Raw genomic sequence first — 20,170 nt, forward strand, 5'->3', positions numbered from 1 at the left:
ATTTACCGCTGCTTCTCATACTTTGTCACCTATAACATCCAGCACACAAGGATTTGTAAAACCCTAAATCTCCAAAGGAGAGACTGGAGCTACTCGGCCTCATTTTTTCTGATTGTATTTCAATAGTTTGTGTCCCCTGAGGTGCAGTGTCAGTGGTTGAATACAAGCAGCTTTAACATCGATCCCAGCGACAGCTTTGGGTCAGTGTTGGGGCTGAGGCCTGCTCCCACCAGGATGCCCTGGGAGGTGGGACTGTTGTCAGGAACAAGGGGACCTCCCGCCACCTCTGCCTGCTCCCCTGTCCTCAGTAAAGCTTTAGAGAGGAGAAGAAGTGACAAGCTCTTTTCCTTCCATCTACCAAAGAGCACACTTCTGTATAAAAGATGCCCTAAATCCTTTGTGAGGTCCACAAGCCGAGTGCGCCTCTCCGAGAGCTCGAAGGCCGGTGATGCAAACAAGTGACGGAGACGCACACTGTCCTTGGCCTCTGCCGAGTCTCTCCCCCGTTTCCAAGAATAAACGCGTTAATCTGTAAACTTTCAGCAGGGCCTCCGTCAGGTAGGACGGCCGCCTGGAGCAGTGGCCGCCTCCCTGACGCCTGTGTCAGTGGGTCGGGCTGAGGCTCAGGACCAAAGGAAAAGCTTTCCATAAAGAGGAGACGCTCACCGTCCTCAAGACTGAAGACAGGCAGATTGGGGTGAAGAGAGAAGGGAGCCCCAGTGATGTGTCAACCGCAGCTCGGCCAGAGGGGCACTGGCTGCCTCTTTCCGGGCCAGGCCTGCTCAGAGCCCAGCGCGCACGCCCAGGGCCCCCCACTTCTGGGCCGGGTCTGCGGGACTGCTTGCGCAGACACAGAAGCGCTCAGACGCTCGTCAGTGAATGGGGGTGGTGGAATAAACCCAGCACGTGTGCCACGGAGAATCACGCAGCTGTTAGGGGTAAACCAGGTCTGTGTGCAGACAGGCCAGACCCACATACGTCTATCCCAACGGAAAGGCCAGTTGCAGAAATGTCTGTACAATATGACCTACTCTCCATGAAGGCAGACTGGGAGAGGAGAGAAGCTTGCATGGACCCAGAAGAAAATGTTAGGGAAATACCACGCACTCATGATGGTAATATTGACTTCCCAAGCGGGTGAGAGGCAGGTGGCGGATGGAATTCAGAGCTTTTTCACTTTTTAGCTAATATCTGCCTCTAATGTTTGAGCTTTGGTAACTCCTCTGAATAGCTTCTCTAGCCTGAAAACGGCACCACTGGAAAAAACTGCCGTTCTTGGTAAGAAAGGAATGCTCTGGCTATTTCCGTCTGTAGAGGTGGCGTCTTCTGCAAAGCAGCCCCTGGGCACACACCCATCACCACATCATGTGTTCACTTCTCTTCCCCAAGTCTGGAACAGACCTGATCCAAGTCCTCACGAAGCTCTTTCCACCAGCAGACAGCTGACAGAGTCCTGTCACCCGGAGCCTGGGGCTCTGAGAAACCACCAGAGGCTGGTCTCCGCTCTTTTCTAAGTCATCTCTAGCTCAGCCTCTGGAGAACGCACGGTGCAATGCCTTGGCAGTGTGCGATATGCCCCTTGGAATCGGGCAGTCTGACTGAGCATGGGGTTCACCAGAAATAGATTTTATCTGTCGGTGGCACAAATGCCACGGTTAGGAGTTTGCCCCCAGAAGGCATGCACACACATACACACGAGAGCCCATGTGCGCTTAGCCCTGCCCTGGTGAGCAGGTCCCCAGGCTCCGTGGAGTGGGGTGTGTGTGTTGGGACCTCCAGGAGTGCTGGGAGCCCCTGCATGGACCCCCCACTGACCAGGCCTCTAAGGAGCAGTCCCGACTGGTGCCAGTGCCCGGGAGGCGACGGCGTCCAGAGGCCCCGAGCTGCCGCCCGCCCGCCCCCAATGGCCCACCCTCTGCCCGAGTTCCTCTTCACAGGCGGGCAGCTTCCTGTGAACGTCCTCAGGACGCTGATGCTGTCAGAGTCAGCCAGCAAACAGACACAAAATGGGTTTTATTCAAGTGGTCTCGCGCGGCGGCTGGGGCACATTCCACGCGCACACGTTTACAGCGCTTTGCAGTGACATGTCGGGCGCTTCGGTCACCTCTGTCCTGCTGTCGGGGAGTGACAGGCAGTCTCCCCTCTGCTCCCGTAGGGCCGGACCACCAGGCGCCGGCAGCTGACAGATCCCTAGGTGCGCAGCCAGCACCCGCGCCAGACGGCGGCCCGAAGCACTGGGCCGGCTCTCCAGGCGTGCCGGGCGTGCGCTCGCTCACTGAGCTGGGGCTCCGCTGCCGGGCCCCTGTGGCTGTCCCACGCTCTTGGGCCAGGCTCCCCTCACCGGGGGCCGGGCACACCCCCCAGAGGGACCATGCCGGTGACAAGCCTCCTAGTCATGCCCCGGCTGTCCGGCCCACTCCTCAGCCCAGCCCTGCCCCCTGGCCCCGCTGCCCAGCGCCGGCTGTCCTGACGACAGGCACCCACGCTCAGCTCCGTGATGCCCCGAGACGAAGGCTCCGTGGCCTTGTTGGTAAGGGGGGGCCGGTGTCACGGAGCGGCAGGAGAACTGAGCGCAGCAGCAGAGGCGAGAGTCCGGATGTGGTGTGAGCAGGCGGGGCCCTGGGCGCCCGGGGGTGCGGAGGCGAGGGGCCCTGCTGGGCGTACGGGAGGCTCCGTGGAGGCCCTCGGGGGAGGTCCACGTGTCCTGCGCACCACGGGCCGGACCGCCCCGTGACTGAGGCTGGGAGAGCAGTGGTGCAGGTCATTCAGAAGCGGTGACCACATCCCTGAAGGCCAGCGCCCCAGCCCAGGCCTGCGCCCCCTGAGAACTGGTGCTGAGATCAGAAAACCCCTTCTTTCTTCCACAGTCGCTGACACCAAGTCCTGGGTTCTACCACCTCGGTCTTTCCTAGTCTCTTTGAAAATGGGTTCGTCTGCATGGCCAAACAATATGAACAACAAAGCGCCTGACTGCTGGACTTTGACAATCATGAGCTTTAAGTCCCAGGCGGTCTCGAGGTCACCCAGTCCCCCGGAGGGTCAGCCAGGCCCAGCTCTGGGTGGCCAGGGCCGAGTCCGCTTGGGCCCCCCTTGCGGGGGCCAGGGCCACACTGGGGCCCCTAGATGACTGAGGTCTCCGTCTGCAGGAGGGATGGGGCGCGGGAGCCGCGGGGGCCCTGCAGGGCACCGTCCGAGCCGGTCCTGGAGATGGACAGGCTGTGCAGCCGGCGGTCCCGGGCGGAGGGCCGGCTGGGCCACAGGCCACGCCACGTGCGTCTCAGCTCGCTCTGTACCTGGAGCGGGGCACGGCCGCACGGGCTCAGCGGGCGGGAGCTGGGGGGCCCCCGGCCCCAGAGCAAATCTCCCCCCGTGGCCCCCTTCTGGGTGTGGAAGCTATGATATCCGTGGTCAGGCAGGCTTGGGAACCAGGAGAGGACGGGGACGTAGGAGGCGCCAAGGGAAGAGGGCTCCACCCGGGAGCCAGGAGGCGGCTGAGACACACAGGAGGGCTGAGCTGAGACCTGTGGGAGCTGGCATTGGCGGTGACCCCAGCCGAGTGACCCCCAGAAGGTAGACCTGCTCCAGATCTTTTGAAGTGAAGTTGCTCAGCTGTGTCCAACTCTTTTGTGACCCCATGGACTGTAGCCCACCAGGCTCCTCCGTCCATGGATTTCCCAGGCAAGAATACTGGAGTGGGTTGCCATGTCCTTCTCCAGGGGATCTTCCTAACCCAAGGATTGAACCCAAGTCTCCCGCATTGCAGGTGGATTCTTTACTGTCTGAGTCCCCAGGGAAGCAGGTCCTTCAGGGGTGTTTTAAGGAAGCCCCCACGAGCCGGGAGCCTGCACTCCCCCGGGAGGCCAGAGGACTCACCTCGCTGTTCAGGAAGCAGTAGAGAACCGCCACCACCAGGCCCTGAAAGGGAGACGATGCTGGTCAGAGGCCCCCCTGCACCCCGACCCCCACGCCCGGGACGCGCGGCCCGGCCCACCGCACCTGAAAGGATCCGAGGCACAGTTCAAACAGAATCTGGTATTTGGAGGAGATGCCGATGGGAAACACTGCGAACACCATGTAGTGGACGCCAAACAGCGGGATGAGCAGCAAGGTGGACTTGGCCAGCCTCCTGCAGCGGAGAGAGGGGTCACGCTCTGGCCAGCCGAGGGCCTCCCTACGCAGCCACACCTCCGCCCGTCCCGGGAGAGCGTGTAAACGCAGGGGCGAGCCCCACTCTGCCCTGCAGAGCAGCAAAGCCCTCACGGGAATCGTGGCCAGTCGGAAAGGGCAGCACTGGTCTGAGCAGGTCAGACAGCCCTGTGTGTCCCTGGTTTTAGCAGCGGAGACCATCCCCAGCATCCGGAGGATGGGGTGAGTTTTAGTTTCAGGTGCAAAGAGCAGGTGCTGCAGGGCTGCCCCTGGGCAAAAGCGAGAGGGTGTTCCCCTGACGGTCGTGGACAGGTCCTACAGGCGACCCTGCTGGGGGGCTCAGAAGTCTCAGGAGCGGGAGAGCCTGCACCGGATCTCATTTCCCTGCCGGGAAGCTCTTACCCTCCTAACCAAAGAGCAGACTTTCTTCTCACTGCAGTGGTGTTGAAAGCAAGACAGCTGAACTCAGTCCTACCTGCCCCCAAGCCCGTCCCACGCCCCAAGCAGGTACCTGTCATCTCCGCTAGGTCAGCGCTCCCCAGGCCCCAGCACCGGCCCCGGCACCACCCGAGGCCACGCTGAAGCAGGCCACTCTGACTCAGCGTCTGGGCCTTAGCCCAAGAAGCTGCTTCAGATGCACAGAGGCCTGCAGCTGCTGAGCGGAACCCCCTTGGAGAACCTGCGATGAGCCAGGGCCTCTCACAGCTGCACACGAGTGTCACTGGGGGGCTCTTCAGACTTGGAATCCAAGCTGCACCTCCCCCCCCAGTTACATAAGGTCTCTGCGGGTGGACTGGCCTCTTCTCGGGGGAGTCCCCGTGGCTGTATCTGATGCAGCGACCCCACCATGTCTGATGGTCAGGAGCCCCGGGGTCACCTGGAGGCCGGGCGGGCAGGCAGGGGCTGGGCCCCCCGCAACCCCAGCTACCAGCCACCGCCCCGATGAGCAGCCTCATCCTGGCAACGTGGAGGGAGCCGAGGGAGGGGCGCCTCCGGATCCTCCCCACCTGCTCTGCTAGGTTGGCGCCACCCAGCACTTGGGAAAGACCCTGATGCTGGGAGAGACTGAAGGCGGGAGGAGAAAGCGGAGGATGGAGGATGAGATGGTTGGATGGCATCCCCGACTCAATGGACATGAGTTTGAGCAAGCTTCGGGAGTTGGTGATGGACAGGGAGGCCTGGCGTGCCGCAGTCCATGGGGTCGCAAAGAATCGGACACGACTGAGCGACTGGACTGAACTGAATACTTAGAAGTCACCACTTTGCTTACATATTTTGAGACACCCGCAGAGTTCACAAGAAGGGGCTTCCTCTGTATTGGGTGATCTGCATGAACTCTGCCCCACCTGCGTGCGTGACTGGGGCATTGCTGGGCAGGGGAGGCCTCAGGACCCCCGCCGTCACGTGCAGGCCTGACCGTCTGACCACAGCGCACAGCGGTCTCACGGCCTTCAGCACCGAGGCCGGTGTCTGCCCAGTGAGTGAGGCTGGAGTTCTGCAGGGAGTGGCCCGTTAGGCAGACGTCAGAGAGACCTGCCTGGAGTCCTGTGGTTCAGACTCTGCTGGTCTCTAGAAAGGGGGCTTAGAGGTGGGACCCCTGGGGCCCTGTGCCTGGGGATCTGTCACTTCTGTTATGAGATGGAGACAGAAAACATGCCAAAATACAGGCAGGCGAGCATCACAGATGTGCTCTGCCTTTGTTATTCTGGAAAAAGAGTAGATTCTATTATCCCCACTTAATTTTGTTTCCAAAACAAAAGCATCCCTCTCTATAATCCACTTACGATCGCTCCCCAGAGTCCAAAGGAAAGGTCAAGGTGGCAGTGAGCGAGACCTGCAGAACCTGGGAGTGCTGGTGAGGGGCGGCTGGAGCTGCAGCTGCAGCTTGGGTGGGTCTGGGGGCAGCCAGGCAGGGACAGCGCGGGGGGATGCCTGCTATCTGTGGCCTGACCCCCACCGAGGGCCGAGCAGAGCCTGCCGCAGCCTGGGGCCGGGTCATGTGTGTCCGTACACACCCCATCACAGCACTTACTGGGGCCCGGTCACATGTGTGTGCTTACACACCCCATCATGGCACTTACTGGGGCCCGGTCACGTGTGTGTGCTTACACACCCCATCATGGCACTTACTGGGGCCAGGCTGGTCACGTGTGTGTGCTTACACACCCCATCATGGCACTTACTGGGGCCAGGCTGGTCACGTGTGTGTGCTTACACACCCCATCATGGCACTTACTGGGGCCTGGTCACGTGTATGTGCTTACACACCCCATCACGGCACTTACTGGGGCCAGGCTGGTCACGTGTGTGCTTACACACCCCATCATGGCACTTACTGGGGCCGGGCACTAAGCATCATCTGAAGACCCCCTCTATCAGCGCTTACAGCCTCAGTGGCTGTTCTTACTGCCAGCATCTCCACAGGAGAGGAGGCAGGCGGGCTGCAGGGCAGGCACCTCCCCCGGGCCTCCAACTGGTGCAGAATATGCACTGGGCTGCCCGCCTTGGGGGAGGCCACCTGAATGTCCCCCCAGGCCACCCTGCGTCTCAAGGAGGGACGGGACGGAGGCAGTGAAGGGCCCACTGTCCTGGGGTGGGTGGGTAGCCTCCTGGGGCCACGCAGCTTCGGGGGCTGCAATTCCAGCTCCCGTTTGCCTGAACCCAAGGCTGGACCAGCTGGACCAGTGCCTCCACACTGGGCTAGTTTTAGTTTACACCCGAGTCGCAGGCTCTATTTGTTCTTTATGAATTCTTGATAGAGATTTACAGAATCTTCCAGTTCCTTTACAGAGTTCTCAGTCCTTGTTAATTAGCTGGATGATGGTGGATGATTACTTAAACCCTACTCTCTTTCCCATGAGGGAGACTATGATAACCACCTTCCTGTTATTATTCAGGCAACAAACATCAACTGAGTCATTATTAAGTACAAGGCCCACAAGAGGTGTTGCCTGGACCATGTCGTCCGATAGGGAAGACAGAACCAAATATAAAATGCAAATGACGTATGGCCAAGGAGAAAAGGTCAGGATACAAAACAGGAGAGTGAATAGAACACTTCAATTCCCAGCTCTCTAGAGGAGGTCCACACTGGAGGGAAGGGAAGGACTCAGCCTGAATAATTGCCATGGTGTTGCTAGCCCTTGGACAGTCACTCCATGTCCAGGGATCCCTGTAAATTGGCCAAGGGCACGCTCCTGTGACTAAAGGAGAAGATGTGGTATCATGTGCGGGTCCCCGAGCCCCAGTTTCTCTGCTCTCCACACAGGTACTCCAAGTTATCAGGCTGCGTGAGGCTGGGGAGGGTGATTCCGAGCTGGCTCTAAACACATACTCACTTGTACTGTGATTGGTCGTTGCCGCCGACATCTGGGGATGTCAACTTCTGCCGTAAAATTCGTATAATACTAACGAAAAAGATGAAATTGACCTGCACAAAAGGAGATGACATTTCAGGGTATGAAGTCCCCCTGCAAGGGAGGCGGCAAGGCCCGGATGTCTGCGGCTCAGCCCCGCCTGAAACGGGGCTCCGGGCCCTGCCGGCTCAGGAGCACCGGCGCCCTGCCCAGCTGGGGTCTGCTCTGTGGCGTCACCGATGTGTTGACACCAGGCTGCGGCAGTTAAGTTGAGAACACTCATTTTAAGGCGTGCAGTCCACAGATGGAAATCCAGTTCAGATAGAAGGCTGCACACTTGGGGGAGCTGACTGTGACCCCCGTCGTCTCCCTCTAGCCCTCCCCTTCCTCCTGACGGTGGCCGAGCCCCTCGTGGAAGAGCTTGGCCTGGGATTCTTGTCTCGGAAGACCGAGTAGAACGGGGCCATCTGCATTCACCACAGGGCTCTCTGCCCAAGGGCAACCTGGTGGTAACTCAGGTTTCCAAGCAGAAGTCACTTACTATAATAGAAATTAAAATCGGTGTTCGTATAACCCACCAAGGAACACTGTGGTCACTGGTGTCCCAGCAACTATTGAAGAAAGAGAAGGAAAATCACATTATCACGGATTCCATCTACAAACCAAGCACAGGAGGATAGCACACGCCTGTGGCCTCACCCCTTACGAGGGGCTTTTGCCAAACAAGCCGCCCCCCACCGCCCACGACGAGCCCCCGACTCACAGGTTTGCTAGGTGGTTGCTCCTGACTGCCATGTGCTGTCTCCAGGAGGAAGCTGGGACAGCAGGCTGGTACAATGCCCCCCGATTCCCTGTGACCCACACCCCTCCCAGCAGAGCGGACCCACCCTCGTCCTGGAGCCTGGCTGGTTCCGACAGGAGGGTGTGCAGTCCGTGGAACTCAGTGTGGCCCATCTAGACCCACAGCCCCGGCCTCCCCTGCAGGGAGGTACCCACGGCGAGTGAGTGAGCGAGACCGAGTGGGAAAGCTGCCCAGAGCCAGGCACAGAGGCGCACCGATGGACTGGACCTGTTTCAGCGCCAAGCTTGGGGCGTTTGTTACTGACAGGACCGCTTACAGGGTGGCTGGCGGAGCTGGGTCTGCACGAGGCACAGCAGGGGCTGGGCTCCACGGTGGGAGCTGGGGCTGCCTCAGGCTGGGCGCGGCAGAAGCCTCTGGGCCTGGCCCAGCCGCAGGGCCTCAGAGGGCTGAGCCTGGATGCCTTCCCGCTGGGCTCTGGGCCACAGCGGTCTCCCTAAGATGCAGCTCCATCTCTGCCTGGTGGACCCCAGGCCCCGCTCTGCGGCCAGCCCTGGTTCAGCCCCACCTGCTCCGCGGCCCCTCTCTGAGCTCCCCCACCCTGAGTCCTCCCCCCACCCCCGAGCGTCCAGAGGCTGCCTTCTACCCAGAAACAAAGGTGCCCTCCAGCTCCCCAGGACCTCTGTCAGCGGCGCTCCCCCTCAGCCACAGGCACAGCACTCACCCCGTGTCCTCCAGCAAGAGCCGGGCCACAACCCACGCACCCGTGCTGACGGTGGGGATGCCTGCAGAGAGATGCCCGGTCACACCAGCCCGGCACTGGCCACCTGGACCAGCCCGACGGGGAAGCACACGGAAGCCTTCGTGAGCCCCCGCCAGCGGGGACGAGGGCTTTCTGATGGACAGATTAATGGAAACTCTTCATAAATACACACAGGCTTACCCTCACGCCTTACTAAGCAGTGAATATCATTAAATACGTGTTTGAAGGCTTCATAGGCCTGAAATGCATGTGTTTCTGGCTGTTGGTACCAACGTGCTGGAGACGCTGTGTCCCAACTTGGCAGAGACCCGAAGGGGTGCCCCTCACTGAGAAGGTGGGGGGTCTGCTGCTTCACCCCTTTTCTGATTCCAGCTTAGGCAGAGCCCCACTGATGAGCACGTTAGCGGGACCTCACTGGGGACGGTCTCCCTGCTCCTTCTCCCAGGCCCCTTCTTTCTGATTCTGCCCCACCAAGTCCCGGTTGGGGCTCACCCCAGGAACGAGAGTCACAGTGGTTTTAACCAGGTTTCAGGGCTTCCCTGGTGGCTCAGCTGGTAAAGAATCTGCACATCTGCAATGTGGGAGACCTGGGTTCAATCCCTGGGTCGGGAAGATCCCCTGGAGAAGAGAAAGGCTACCCACTTCAGTAAGAATACTTAGAATTCCAAGGACTGTGTAGTCCATGGGGCTGCAATGAGTCGGACACGACTGAGCGACTTTCACTTGCAATTTCTGGCTCCCAAAACATTAAGGTGTTGACTCTCTTCCTCCAGGGGCAGCCCAGTGTTTTTCTGAGCGGAGAGAGTCTCCATGGGTAGGTTCGAGGGGCCGGGAATCAGGCACCTGGCAGGCAGGGGGAGTCCTTACCCCATCCGATCAGGAGGTAGGCCAGGAAGCGCCGGCCAGGGGCGAAGATGACCACGAGCAGGGTGTGGAGGTAAAGCCCCTCCACCAGCAGCCAGTAGAAGTTGGCCATGATGCAGTACTGGAAGAAGACCAGGCTCAGCTTGCAGCCCACCTGCATGGGAAGGGGCCGCGTGAGCGCACGCGCCGTCACAGGCCGCCGCTCCGGGTCCCCAGGTGGCCCGTGCGCGCAAGGAGCGCAGAGGTCCCGCCTGAGACCAGGCTCAGCTTGCAGCCCACCTGGACCAGGCGAGGGGCGGTGCGAGCGTGCGCGGAGGGCGACACGGGCCAAGCAGACACACACCACGCCCGAGGGGACAGTCGCCCTGAGTGGCCGCGTGGGGCCCAGCCCCCCTCCTCCTGCCGTGTCGTCTCCACTAACCCTCCGCTCAGTCCCACTCCATCCTCTCTCCGTCCTCACTGTGTACTCTTAACAAGAGAGGAGAAGTAAAGGAAAACAGAAGAGAAACCCACCAAACACATTATTTCCTCCCGCTTTCAGAAAAGGGAAATGTAGGCTTCAGATCACTAAGGTTATATAAATGCACCGTAAACAACCCCCCAGCACTTTATTGCTATCATTCTGTATCTTTACAGCCTGCTCCCCAAATGCATATTTGTGGACAGACAGGGTGGATACACTAATACCGTGTGGATAGACCCACACGCGTGCACTGGTGGCCAGGCAAGAAAGGCATGGTAGCCTTTCAGGCGGGCGCCGGGCTGTGGGGAGCTCTGACCCAGCGGCTCCCGTTTCCTGGCACCAGGCTTCTCCTGCTGTTTCCTTCTAAGGCGGTTGAGGTTTACGGATGCCGAGTGTGGGGAGGGGGTCCGGCATGTGTAGGACACCAGGGCTGGGCCCGGTAAGTGGAAAGAGGCACGTAAAAACCCAGCGATGAGACCCTGGGACTGGCGCCCCTTGTTGAAATAGTGACACAGGCAGGTCCGGGTGTCGGGGAGCAGGACCCCACACCCGTGGGTGGAGGAGCCCACAGTGAGCCCTGCTGGCTGGAGCAGGAGCGTCCTGCACATGCGGCGCCCACGGCGACCAGCTCTGCCTGTTACAACTTAAATACACGTGCCCTTCACTGCCTCCAGACTCTCTCCAGTCTCCCCTGACCGAGTGGTGGCAGAAAACATAAACCAAGGTGTGTCTGTTACTGGCAGAACGGTCACACAGACTACATCACACCTTCCAGATTCCAAGGACTCAGAGTTTCCAAGATAAACTGTAGAAGGAGGAAAAAGCACAAAGTGTGTTTAAGATGATTCCAATTCCTTCTTCTTGGTAAAATGTTTAAAATGCCATGTCTGCACTTCTTCCCCGCGGCTCATCTGCCATCAACACACTCCAAGGGCAGAGGCTCCGGGGTGAGGGGCTGTCTGCTGACCTTCAGTCGTGGGAAGGCTGAGAGGCCAGTGGCCAGGACTGCGCCCTGCCTGGTGCCCAGCGGGTCCTCGGCCAGTCCTGTCCCGTCTGGGAGCCTCTACCACCCACAGCAGCCAGGTGTGCAGGGCGCTGAGCCCCAGGGTCCGCAGGAGGTCCTGCTGAAGGTCAGCTTCAGGTGGCCCTCGGGTCGCTGGTTCACTGCAGCGCAGGTTCCACAGTTTAGATGAAACCCAAACCAAGAAGTGCGGAGAAGGAGGCGTCGTGTGAGTGTGGGCTGGCCTCGGTAGGGATGGGAGCCGCGCTCTGTCTCTAGGCCCACTTTACGAGCCAGTAAAGCTGGCTTCTTTGAGGCCCACCCCCTCGAAAAGGACGAGAAAACTGCACCCACGTCCATGACTGTCAAAGCCACTCTCAGGGGTCACACCTGGAAACGCCTGCCTCTTGGGCCCTATGGGGACAGAAGGCATTTCCCTACGGTGCTGGGGAGACTCACAGCGTCCACAGGTGCTAAGAGCAAGCAAACAGGAGATCTTACTTAAACGTGTGGAAGTGATGGCTGCAAGGCTGGGGAAGGAGGCTTTGTCACCTCTGTGTCCATCCCGGGACAAAAGCCCAGGGCTCCCCTTCCACCTGGATGGGACGTCCGGGTGGAGGGCCATGCTGCTGATTTTACTGTTGCATTCAGTCCCCACGCCTCACAGCGGGACTGTCACCAGGGGTATATTAACCTGCGGCCGGGAAGCGGCTGAAGCTATAAGGCGTGTGAAAGGCTTTATAGTCTTAGAAAGACCCTGACTCAGACCTCTTCAGTCCAGAGGAACGGAGTCAGCAGATGGGTCCATCCATGAGGGATGTGGGCGGAGAGCCAGGTCTGGCTCCGCGTGGAAGAGCTGATATCCGATCTGACCGGGCGCCTTGAGGAACCCTGGAGGAGAGGAGCACTGGCCCGAGGCGCGCTCAATGAACGCACCAAACTGAGCTTCGTCCTAAAGGCCCGCTAGGTCCACCGCAGAAACTACCGGGCGATCCCCTCGCGGCCCGGTCACCGCACTGCGGCCCAGGCAGGGGCCGGGGCCGCGCTCCCCCAGGTGGTACCCGCGCGGCCAGCTGGAAGCACCCACCGCTCAGAACCCTGGACACGGCATCGCGCGTGCCCACCTGTGTCCCCTTCTTCCAGCCCCCAGCTGCTGCTGGTCCCCAGCAGCGAGTTCGGCTTTGCCCCGGTCAGCGCTCGGGCCGTGAGCTGCCAGCGGGCAGCGCCTGTGCCCCCACTCGCGGCGCCCGCCGCCCTGAGATGCTCTGAGCGCAGGCTGGACACCGCCCGCCCCCCGACCCCAACTGGGGCCACAGTGAAGCCGGCTCTGAACCTCATCCCAGACGGAGGTTGGTGGCGGGGCGGGAGCTCACAAGGCCGCCTAGGGGCCCCGGCCCGTAGCCTTACCCAGGAGAACGGCAGGTCCGGGCAGTGCAGCCTCCCGGAGCTGGAGTACAGCACGTCGTCCTTGACCAGCACCGAGACGGCCCGCAGGATGAAGGACAGGAACAGGTTCAGGTGGATGTAGTTCCGGGTGCAGTGCAGCTTCCTGCCGAGGGGGGGCGGGGGGGGGGAGGGCGAGGGGGAGGGAGGATGGGGACGGGGGAAGGGGGGTCATGGGAGAGGGAGAGGTGGAGAGTTAAACACTGCGACAGACGCCCGCGTGGCTTTCATCTTAAAGCTTGTTTTTAATGGAAGTGAACAATGTTGGAGAAGACTCTTGAGAGTCCCTTGGACTGCAAGGAGATCCAACCAGTCCATCCTAAAGGAAATCAGTCCTGGGTGTTCACTGGAAGGACTGATGCTGAAGCTGAAGCTCCAATACTTTGGCCACCTCATGCGAAGAGCTGACTCATTAGAAAAGACCCTGATGCTGGGAAAGATTGAGGGCAGGAGGAGAAAGGGACAACAGAGGATGAGATGGTTGGATGGTATCACCGACTCAATAGACATGAGTTTGGGTGGACTCCGGGAGTTGGTGATGGGCAGGGAGGCCTGGCGTGCTGCAGTTCATGGGGTTGCAAAGAGTCGGACATGACTGAGCGACTGAACTGAAGAATTTAAGTATTCCTTGCATATTTAAGTATTCCAGCTTTGCATTACGGTACACATTTTTGTGTATCAATATTGCCCTTTATTTCTGACTTTGTGCCTTAGAGCAAAGTCCTAGAAACAGGATTTTGGGATAAATGTATACAGCACAGCCATGGTGTGTCTGAGCCTGCAGAAGGACACCCCACTTCACAGATGTGAACACCATGCGTCTCTGCAGCAAACTTCCTGCAAGACCCACCTCAAACAACCTGTCTTTGAACTTAACTTTATGTGATATTTGCTTCTCTAAAACATGTTAAGAACATTTTGTTTATAATCATTTTACAACACTTAAATTCTGCTTTGGAGAAGACTTAATTAGATATTTGATTTAACTCTGACTTTTAATTGTTTGGAGACAAGCTGTTCCTCACAAACGTACTTCCAAGATCATTAAACCATTAACTCCTTAAGTTGAAGTAGAGTTTACAAACTTCAAGGATATTAATAAATATATTCTAAGCAGACTTCCACCTGTGGCTCCAAAGAGAAACTTATCTGACCTCCCTCGCATGTCAACTGTGATTTAAAAAGTTGTCTATGGAGCTCTGGAGGGCAGCTGCGGCGGCTGGGACCTAAAGGACTGGGGACCCGGCGAGGAGGGAGCACGGGCAATGTAGCCTCCTCTCACCTCCTGGCTGAGGGTTAATCCAGGTTTCAGGGCACAGCGCTGATTAGCGAGCAGCGGCCCAGAGCTTGTGACAGTGTCACTGGATGGAACAGACAGCAAAAGACGTTAAGGGCTTTCAAGGCAACAGAGTGGAGAGAAGGAAGCCACAGGGAGCCTCAGATTCTGCAGGCAGTATGAGGTTTTCCTTCTCTTTCTTCCATTTCCCAAGGTGTTCATGTGTTGGATGGGTAGAAGGATTCCTAGGTTTTCATCTTAAACCCCTAAAGGGCTGTGACTTAGGAATAATGACAAACCAGCCTTCAGAGAGCCTAAAATGCGGCCTTAGATTGACTCAACCCCTGCCTGGCTCAGGCTTGTCTGCCCATCTTGCTAGAAATAGTAAATCCTCTCTATGGTAAGATACCATCTAAAGCCTCTATGATTTAATTATATGTAACTTCAATAATCAATTAATAAATATGCCAGAAATAGTACCAAATGATCAAATGCAGTTAAAAATGGAAAAACAAAAATAAACCAGAGACTAGAAAGAGATCCAGATACTGGCATTTTAAGACATGACTATAAAATGGCTCTGATAAATATATCCAAGAAAATTAGAGGATGGTGACCTAATAAATATTTCCCTTTACTTCTGACTTAGTGCTGAAGAACTGATGCTTTTGAACTGTGGTGTTAGAGAAGACCCTTGAGAGTCCCTTGCGCTGCAAGATCAAACCAATCAATCCTAAAGAATATCAGTCCTGAATATTCATTGGAAGGACTGATGCTGGACCTGAAACTCCAATACATTGGCTACCTGATGTGAAGAACTAACTCACTGGAAAAGACCCTGATGCTGGGAAAGATTGAAGTCAGGAGAAGGGAAAGACAGAGGATGAGATTGGACGGCATCACCAACTTGATGGACATGAGTTTGAGCAAGCTCCCGAAGTTGGTGATGGACAGGGAAGCCTCGTGTGCTGCAAAGAGTCAGACACAACTAAGTGACTGAAATGATACTGATTAGAGGATGGAATTAATTGTAAAAATCAAATGGAAAATTCAAAATTTTAAAAAACCCATGAAATTAAGAATTAAATAGCTGGGTTTAAATACTATATTAGACACAGTAAAATAATAGAATATTATTATAAGTTGGAAAACAGATTGGTAGACTATGTCTCAAGTCCTGTATGCACTTGTGCTCAATCGTGTCTGACTCTTTGCAACCCTATGGACTGCAGCTTGCCACGCTCGTCTGTCGATGGGATTTTCCAGGTAGGAATACTGAGCAGGTTGCCATTTCCTCCACCAACAGATCTTTCCAACCCAGGGATCAAACCTGTGTTTCTTGTGTCTCCTGCACCGACAGGATTCTTTACCACTGAGCCACCTGGGAAACCCATGTCTAAAGTAGAGAGAAACAAATTAATGGAAAATATAAAGAAACAAGAGGAAATGTACAGGAAATGTTGAAAATATTTATCATGTGAAAATGGTGTTTCAGAAGGAAAAGAGAGAGAGAACAAGGTAGAAGAAATATTTGAAGAGCTGCTGGCCAAGAATTTTTGAAACTGATAAAGTATAATAACAGATTAAAGGAATTCCACTAACCCCAAGAAGGAGGATTACAAAGAAAACCACACTAAAGCCCATGACAGCAAAACTGCTAAAAACCAAAGACAAAGAAAAAAATCTTCGAAGGACCCAGAGAAAAAGACTCATCCTTCAGCAGCATTATGGTGGGACTGGCAGCTGACTTTTTCAAAAGAAATAATGATGTACATCTTTAATGTGATGAAAGAAAGTAACTGCCAACAAAGAATTCAGTACTCTCAAAAATATCCTCAAAAGTGAAGGCAAAATTAAGATGATTTCAGGCAATCAACAACCATGAGAATTCATTGCTGGGAGGCCTGGTCTCCTAAAAGGAGATCTTCAGGGAGGAGGAAGATGACCTAGATGGAAACATGAAGATGCAGGAAGGAAAGACAGACAGATGGGCAATTCTAAACAAATTCTGCCTTTGAAAATAACAAAAATAGTGATCATGCATGTGGCATTTAAAATATGTGCCCAATTAGAATACATAACAATGGCACAGAAGTCATGAGGGCAAAGGGAAGGCTTGAGCTGCTGGGAAGAGATGGAAATAGTAACTGGAGGCTAGTGCCCGTGAGACACGGATGCACTTTGTTAACATGAGGTGAAAATCAGAGGTAGAATCACTGAATATACGACTAACAATCCAAAAGGGAAACACTGGAATAATAAAAATACCTGACAACTTAAAAACAAACACGAACAGAGTACAGGGGCCACGAAACAGCCGAGACAACAGCGAAGAGATGGAAGCAGACGGAAACTCCAGCTTGTCGGCAAGTGGTTGGAATGTGAGTGTAAGATGCTGTGTGTGCGACTAAAAACAGACGGAATTAAACAGCAAGTCTCAGTTACATGGAGCTTATAGAACACTCAAATGTAAAACAGGGATATATCTTGCAGATATCAAATAAAAGAAAGCGGACATAACTACACTAATATAAAAGTAGATTTATTTTTAAGGCAAGGCACATTACTAAACACAGACAGCTTATAGGAAGATAAAATATGAAATGGGTGTGCCCCTAATAACATAACCTTGAAATATATAAAGCAAATAGTGAAATAAATAGATGGAGATATAGTTAAGTCCACAATTATAGTTGAAGATTTTAATACACGTCTCTCAGTAACTGGTAGAACAAGTGAAAGTGTTAGTTGTTCAGTTGTGTCAGACACTTTGTGACTCCATGGACCCATAGCCACAGGGGAAGTAGTTATGCAAAATAGTAAAATTTAGAATATTTAAATAACATGATTGATAAATGATGTAAATGATATATGTAGCACACAAACCAATAACTGTAGAATTTGCATTGTCTTAAAATGAAAATGAAACTTTGACTAATTTCAGAGGATTTAATTCATGTGGTACGCTCTCTGATTACGAGTTAAGCCAGAAATCATTAGCAAGCTGAATAGAAAACTAATAACAGATTGGAAATTAAACTATAAACTTTTATAGTTAAAAGATAATCAAAAAAGAAGAGTTTAGAAAAACTAGGACTAAATGATAATGAAAAACACATCTTTAAACTTGAAAGATGGGAATGAAGCAGGTCTGAGAGGGAAATTTGTAGATATAAATAAAAGCAGTTTAAACAAAGGAAGGCTGAACATCTAACTTAACAAGCTAGAAAAAGAATACCAAATCGAAACCAGAGAACACAAAAGGAAGGAAATAATAAAGGTAAGAAGGCATGTCAGTAACTTAATAGATAAGCATACAAGAGAAAAAAGTCAAAAGCTGGTTCTTGGAAAATACTGATAAAACTGATAAAACTTTATACAGTATGATTCATCAAGATACAAAGAAGGAAAATAAAAATGACCGATGTTGTTCAGTTGCTAAGTGATGTCTGACTCTTTGCGACCCCATGAACTGCAGAACACCATGCTGCCCTGTTCTTCACTATCTCCTGGAGTTTGCTCAAACTCATGTCTGTTGAGTCGATGATGCCATCCAACCATCTCATCCTCTTCACCTCTTCTCCTCCTGCCCTCAATCTTTCTGAGCATTAGGGTGTTTTATAATGAGTCAGCTGTTCTCATCAAGTGGCCAAAGTATTGGAGCATCAGCTTCAGCATCAGTCCTTCCAAAGAATATTCAGTGTTATTTCCTTTAGGGTTGACTGGTTTGATCTCCTTGCAGTCCAAGGGACTCTCAAGAGTCTTGTCCAACACCACAGCTCAAAAGCATCAATTCTTTGGTGCTCAGCTTTCTCTATAGTCCAACTCTCGTATCCATACATGACTACTGGAAAAACCCTAGCTTTGACTATACAGACCTTTGTCAGCAAAATAACGTCTCTGCTTTTTAATGTGCTGTTTAGGTTTGTAATAGCTTTTCTTTCAAGCAGCAAACGTCTTTTAATTTCATGATTTGCAGTCACTGACCACAGTGATTCTGGAGTCCAAGAAAAGAGAACCTGTCACTATTTCCATTATTTCCCCATCTATTTGCCATGAAGTGATGGGACCAGATGCCATGATCTTAGTTTTTTGAATGTTGAGTTTTAAGCCAGCTTTTTCACTTTCCTCTTTCACCTTCATCAAGAGGCTCTTTAGTTTCTCTTCACTTTCTGCCATTAGAGTGGTTTCATCTGCATATCTAAGGTTGTTGATACTTCTCCTGGCAATCTTGATTCCAGCTTGTGATTCATTCAGCCCAGCATTTTGCATGATGTACTCTGCATATAAGTTAAATAAGCAGGGTGACAATATACAGCCTTGATGTACTCCTTTCCCAATTTTGAACCAGCCTGTCATTCCATGTGCAGTTTTAACTGTTGCTTCTTGACCTGCATACAGGTTTCTCAGGAGGCAGGTAAGGTGGTCTGGTATTCCTGTCTCTTTAAGAATATTGCACAGTTTGTTGTGGTCCACATAGTCAAAAGCTTTATCATAGTCAATGAAGCAGATGTTTTTCTGGAATTCTCTTGCTTTTTCTATGATCCAACAGATGTTGGCAATTTGATCTCTAGTTCCTCTGCCTTTTCTAAATCCAGCTTATACATCTGAAAGTTCTTGGTTCATGTACTGTTGAAGCCTCATTTGAAGGATTTTGAACATTACCTTGCTAGCATGTGAAATGAGCACAATTGTGCAGTAGTTTGAACATTCTTTGGGATTGGAATGAAAACTGATCTTTTCCAATCTTATGGCCATTACTGAATTTTCCAAATTTGCTGGCATGTTGATTGCAGCACTTTAAAAGTATCATCTTTTATGATTTTAAATAGTTCCACTGGAATTCCATCACCTCCACTAGCTTTGTTTGTAGTATTGCCTCCCATGGCTCACTCGACTTCACATTCCAGGAAACGACTCTACACATGGACATCATCAGATTGTCAATACCAAAATCAGATTGATTATAATCTTTGCAGCTGAAGATGGAAAAGCTCTATACAGTCAGCAAAAACAAGACCTGGAGTTGACTCTGGCTCAGATCATGAGCTCTTTATTGCAAAATTCATGCTTAAATTGAAGAAAGTAGGGAAAACCACTAGGCCATTCAGGTATGACCTAAATCAAATCCCTTATGATTATACAGTGGAGGTGACAAATAGATTCAAGGGATTAGATCTGGTAGAGAGAGTGCCTGAAGAACTATGGATGGAGGTTTGTGACACTGTACAGGAGGGGGTGATCAAAACCATCCCTAAGAAACAGAAATGCAAGAAGGCAAAATGGTCATCTGACGAGGCCTTACAAATAGCTGAAAGAATAAGAGAAGTGAAAGGCAAGGGAGAAAGGGAATGAAATACCCAACTGAATGCAGAGTTAAAGCCTTCTTAAGTGAGCAATGCAAAGAAATAGAGGAAAACAATAGAATTGGAAGGACTAGAGATCTCTTCAAGAAAACTGGAGATACCAAGGGAACATTTCATGCAAAGATGGGCACAATATAGGACAGAAACGGCAAGGAGCTAACAGAAGCAGACGGGATTAAGAAGAGATGGCAAGAACACACAGAACTATACAAAAAGGTCTTAATGACCCAGATAACCATGATGGTGCGGTTACTCACCTACAGCCAGACATCCTGGAGTATAAAATCGAGTGGGCCTTGGGAAGCATTACTACAAACTAAGATGACCAATACCAGGAATGAAAAAGGAGATATAAGTATAGCTCTTACACACATGAAAATATGATAAGAGATATAAAGATATAGATGAAATGAACAGATTCCTTGAAAAATACAGCTTATAATTAACATAAAGAGAAACAGAATTTGAATTATCCTGTGTCTGTTTTTAAAAACTTGAACCTAAAAATAAAACCTTCCCACATGACAATTCTCCACCCAGATGGCTTTCCTGGTGAATTCCACAAACACTACAGAGGAAACAGGGCCTTATTCAACCTTCAGTATTTCACAGAATAGGAAATAGGGCCACTTGCTCATTCACTTGTGGACCAGCATAACTGTCATAGCAAAGCCTGATTTTATAAAAAAGGAAA

At 52.9% G+C, this 20,170-nt stretch overlaps 1 protein-coding gene across 1 annotated transcript in view; it reads right to left on the minus strand.

Annotated features, from left to right (window-relative positions):
- Positions 1–1,996: 1,996 nt before the first annotated feature.
- VIPR2 (vasoactive intestinal peptide receptor 2) overlaps positions 1,997–20,170 on the minus strand; it is a 67,032-nt gene continuing 48,858 nt past the window's right edge. Inside the window, exons 6-13 of the mRNA XM_043464013.1 lie at positions 12,799–12,940; positions 9,932–10,082; positions 9,026–9,086; positions 8,044–8,113; positions 7,485–7,576; positions 3,997–4,126; positions 3,874–3,915; positions 1,997–3,293 (exon numbers count right to left, since the gene is read on the minus strand). Of these exons, the coding sequence (XP_043319948.1) occupies positions 3,120–3,293; positions 3,874–3,915; positions 3,997–4,126; positions 7,485–7,576; positions 8,044–8,113; positions 9,026–9,086; positions 9,932–10,082; positions 12,799–12,940 (862 nt within the window). The 3' untranslated portion in view covers positions 1,997–3,119. The remainder of the gene's footprint in view (positions 3,294–3,873; positions 3,916–3,996; positions 4,127–7,484; positions 7,577–8,043; positions 8,114–9,025; positions 9,087–9,931; positions 10,083–12,798; positions 12,941–20,170) is intronic.

The sequence above is a fragment of the Cervus canadensis genome, chromosome 3 (genome assembly GCF_019320065.1).
Source record: "Cervus canadensis isolate Bull #8, Minnesota chromosome 3, ASM1932006v1, whole genome shotgun sequence".
NCBI classification, from domain to species: Eukaryota; Metazoa; Chordata; class Mammalia; order Artiodactyla; family Cervidae; genus Cervus; species Cervus canadensis.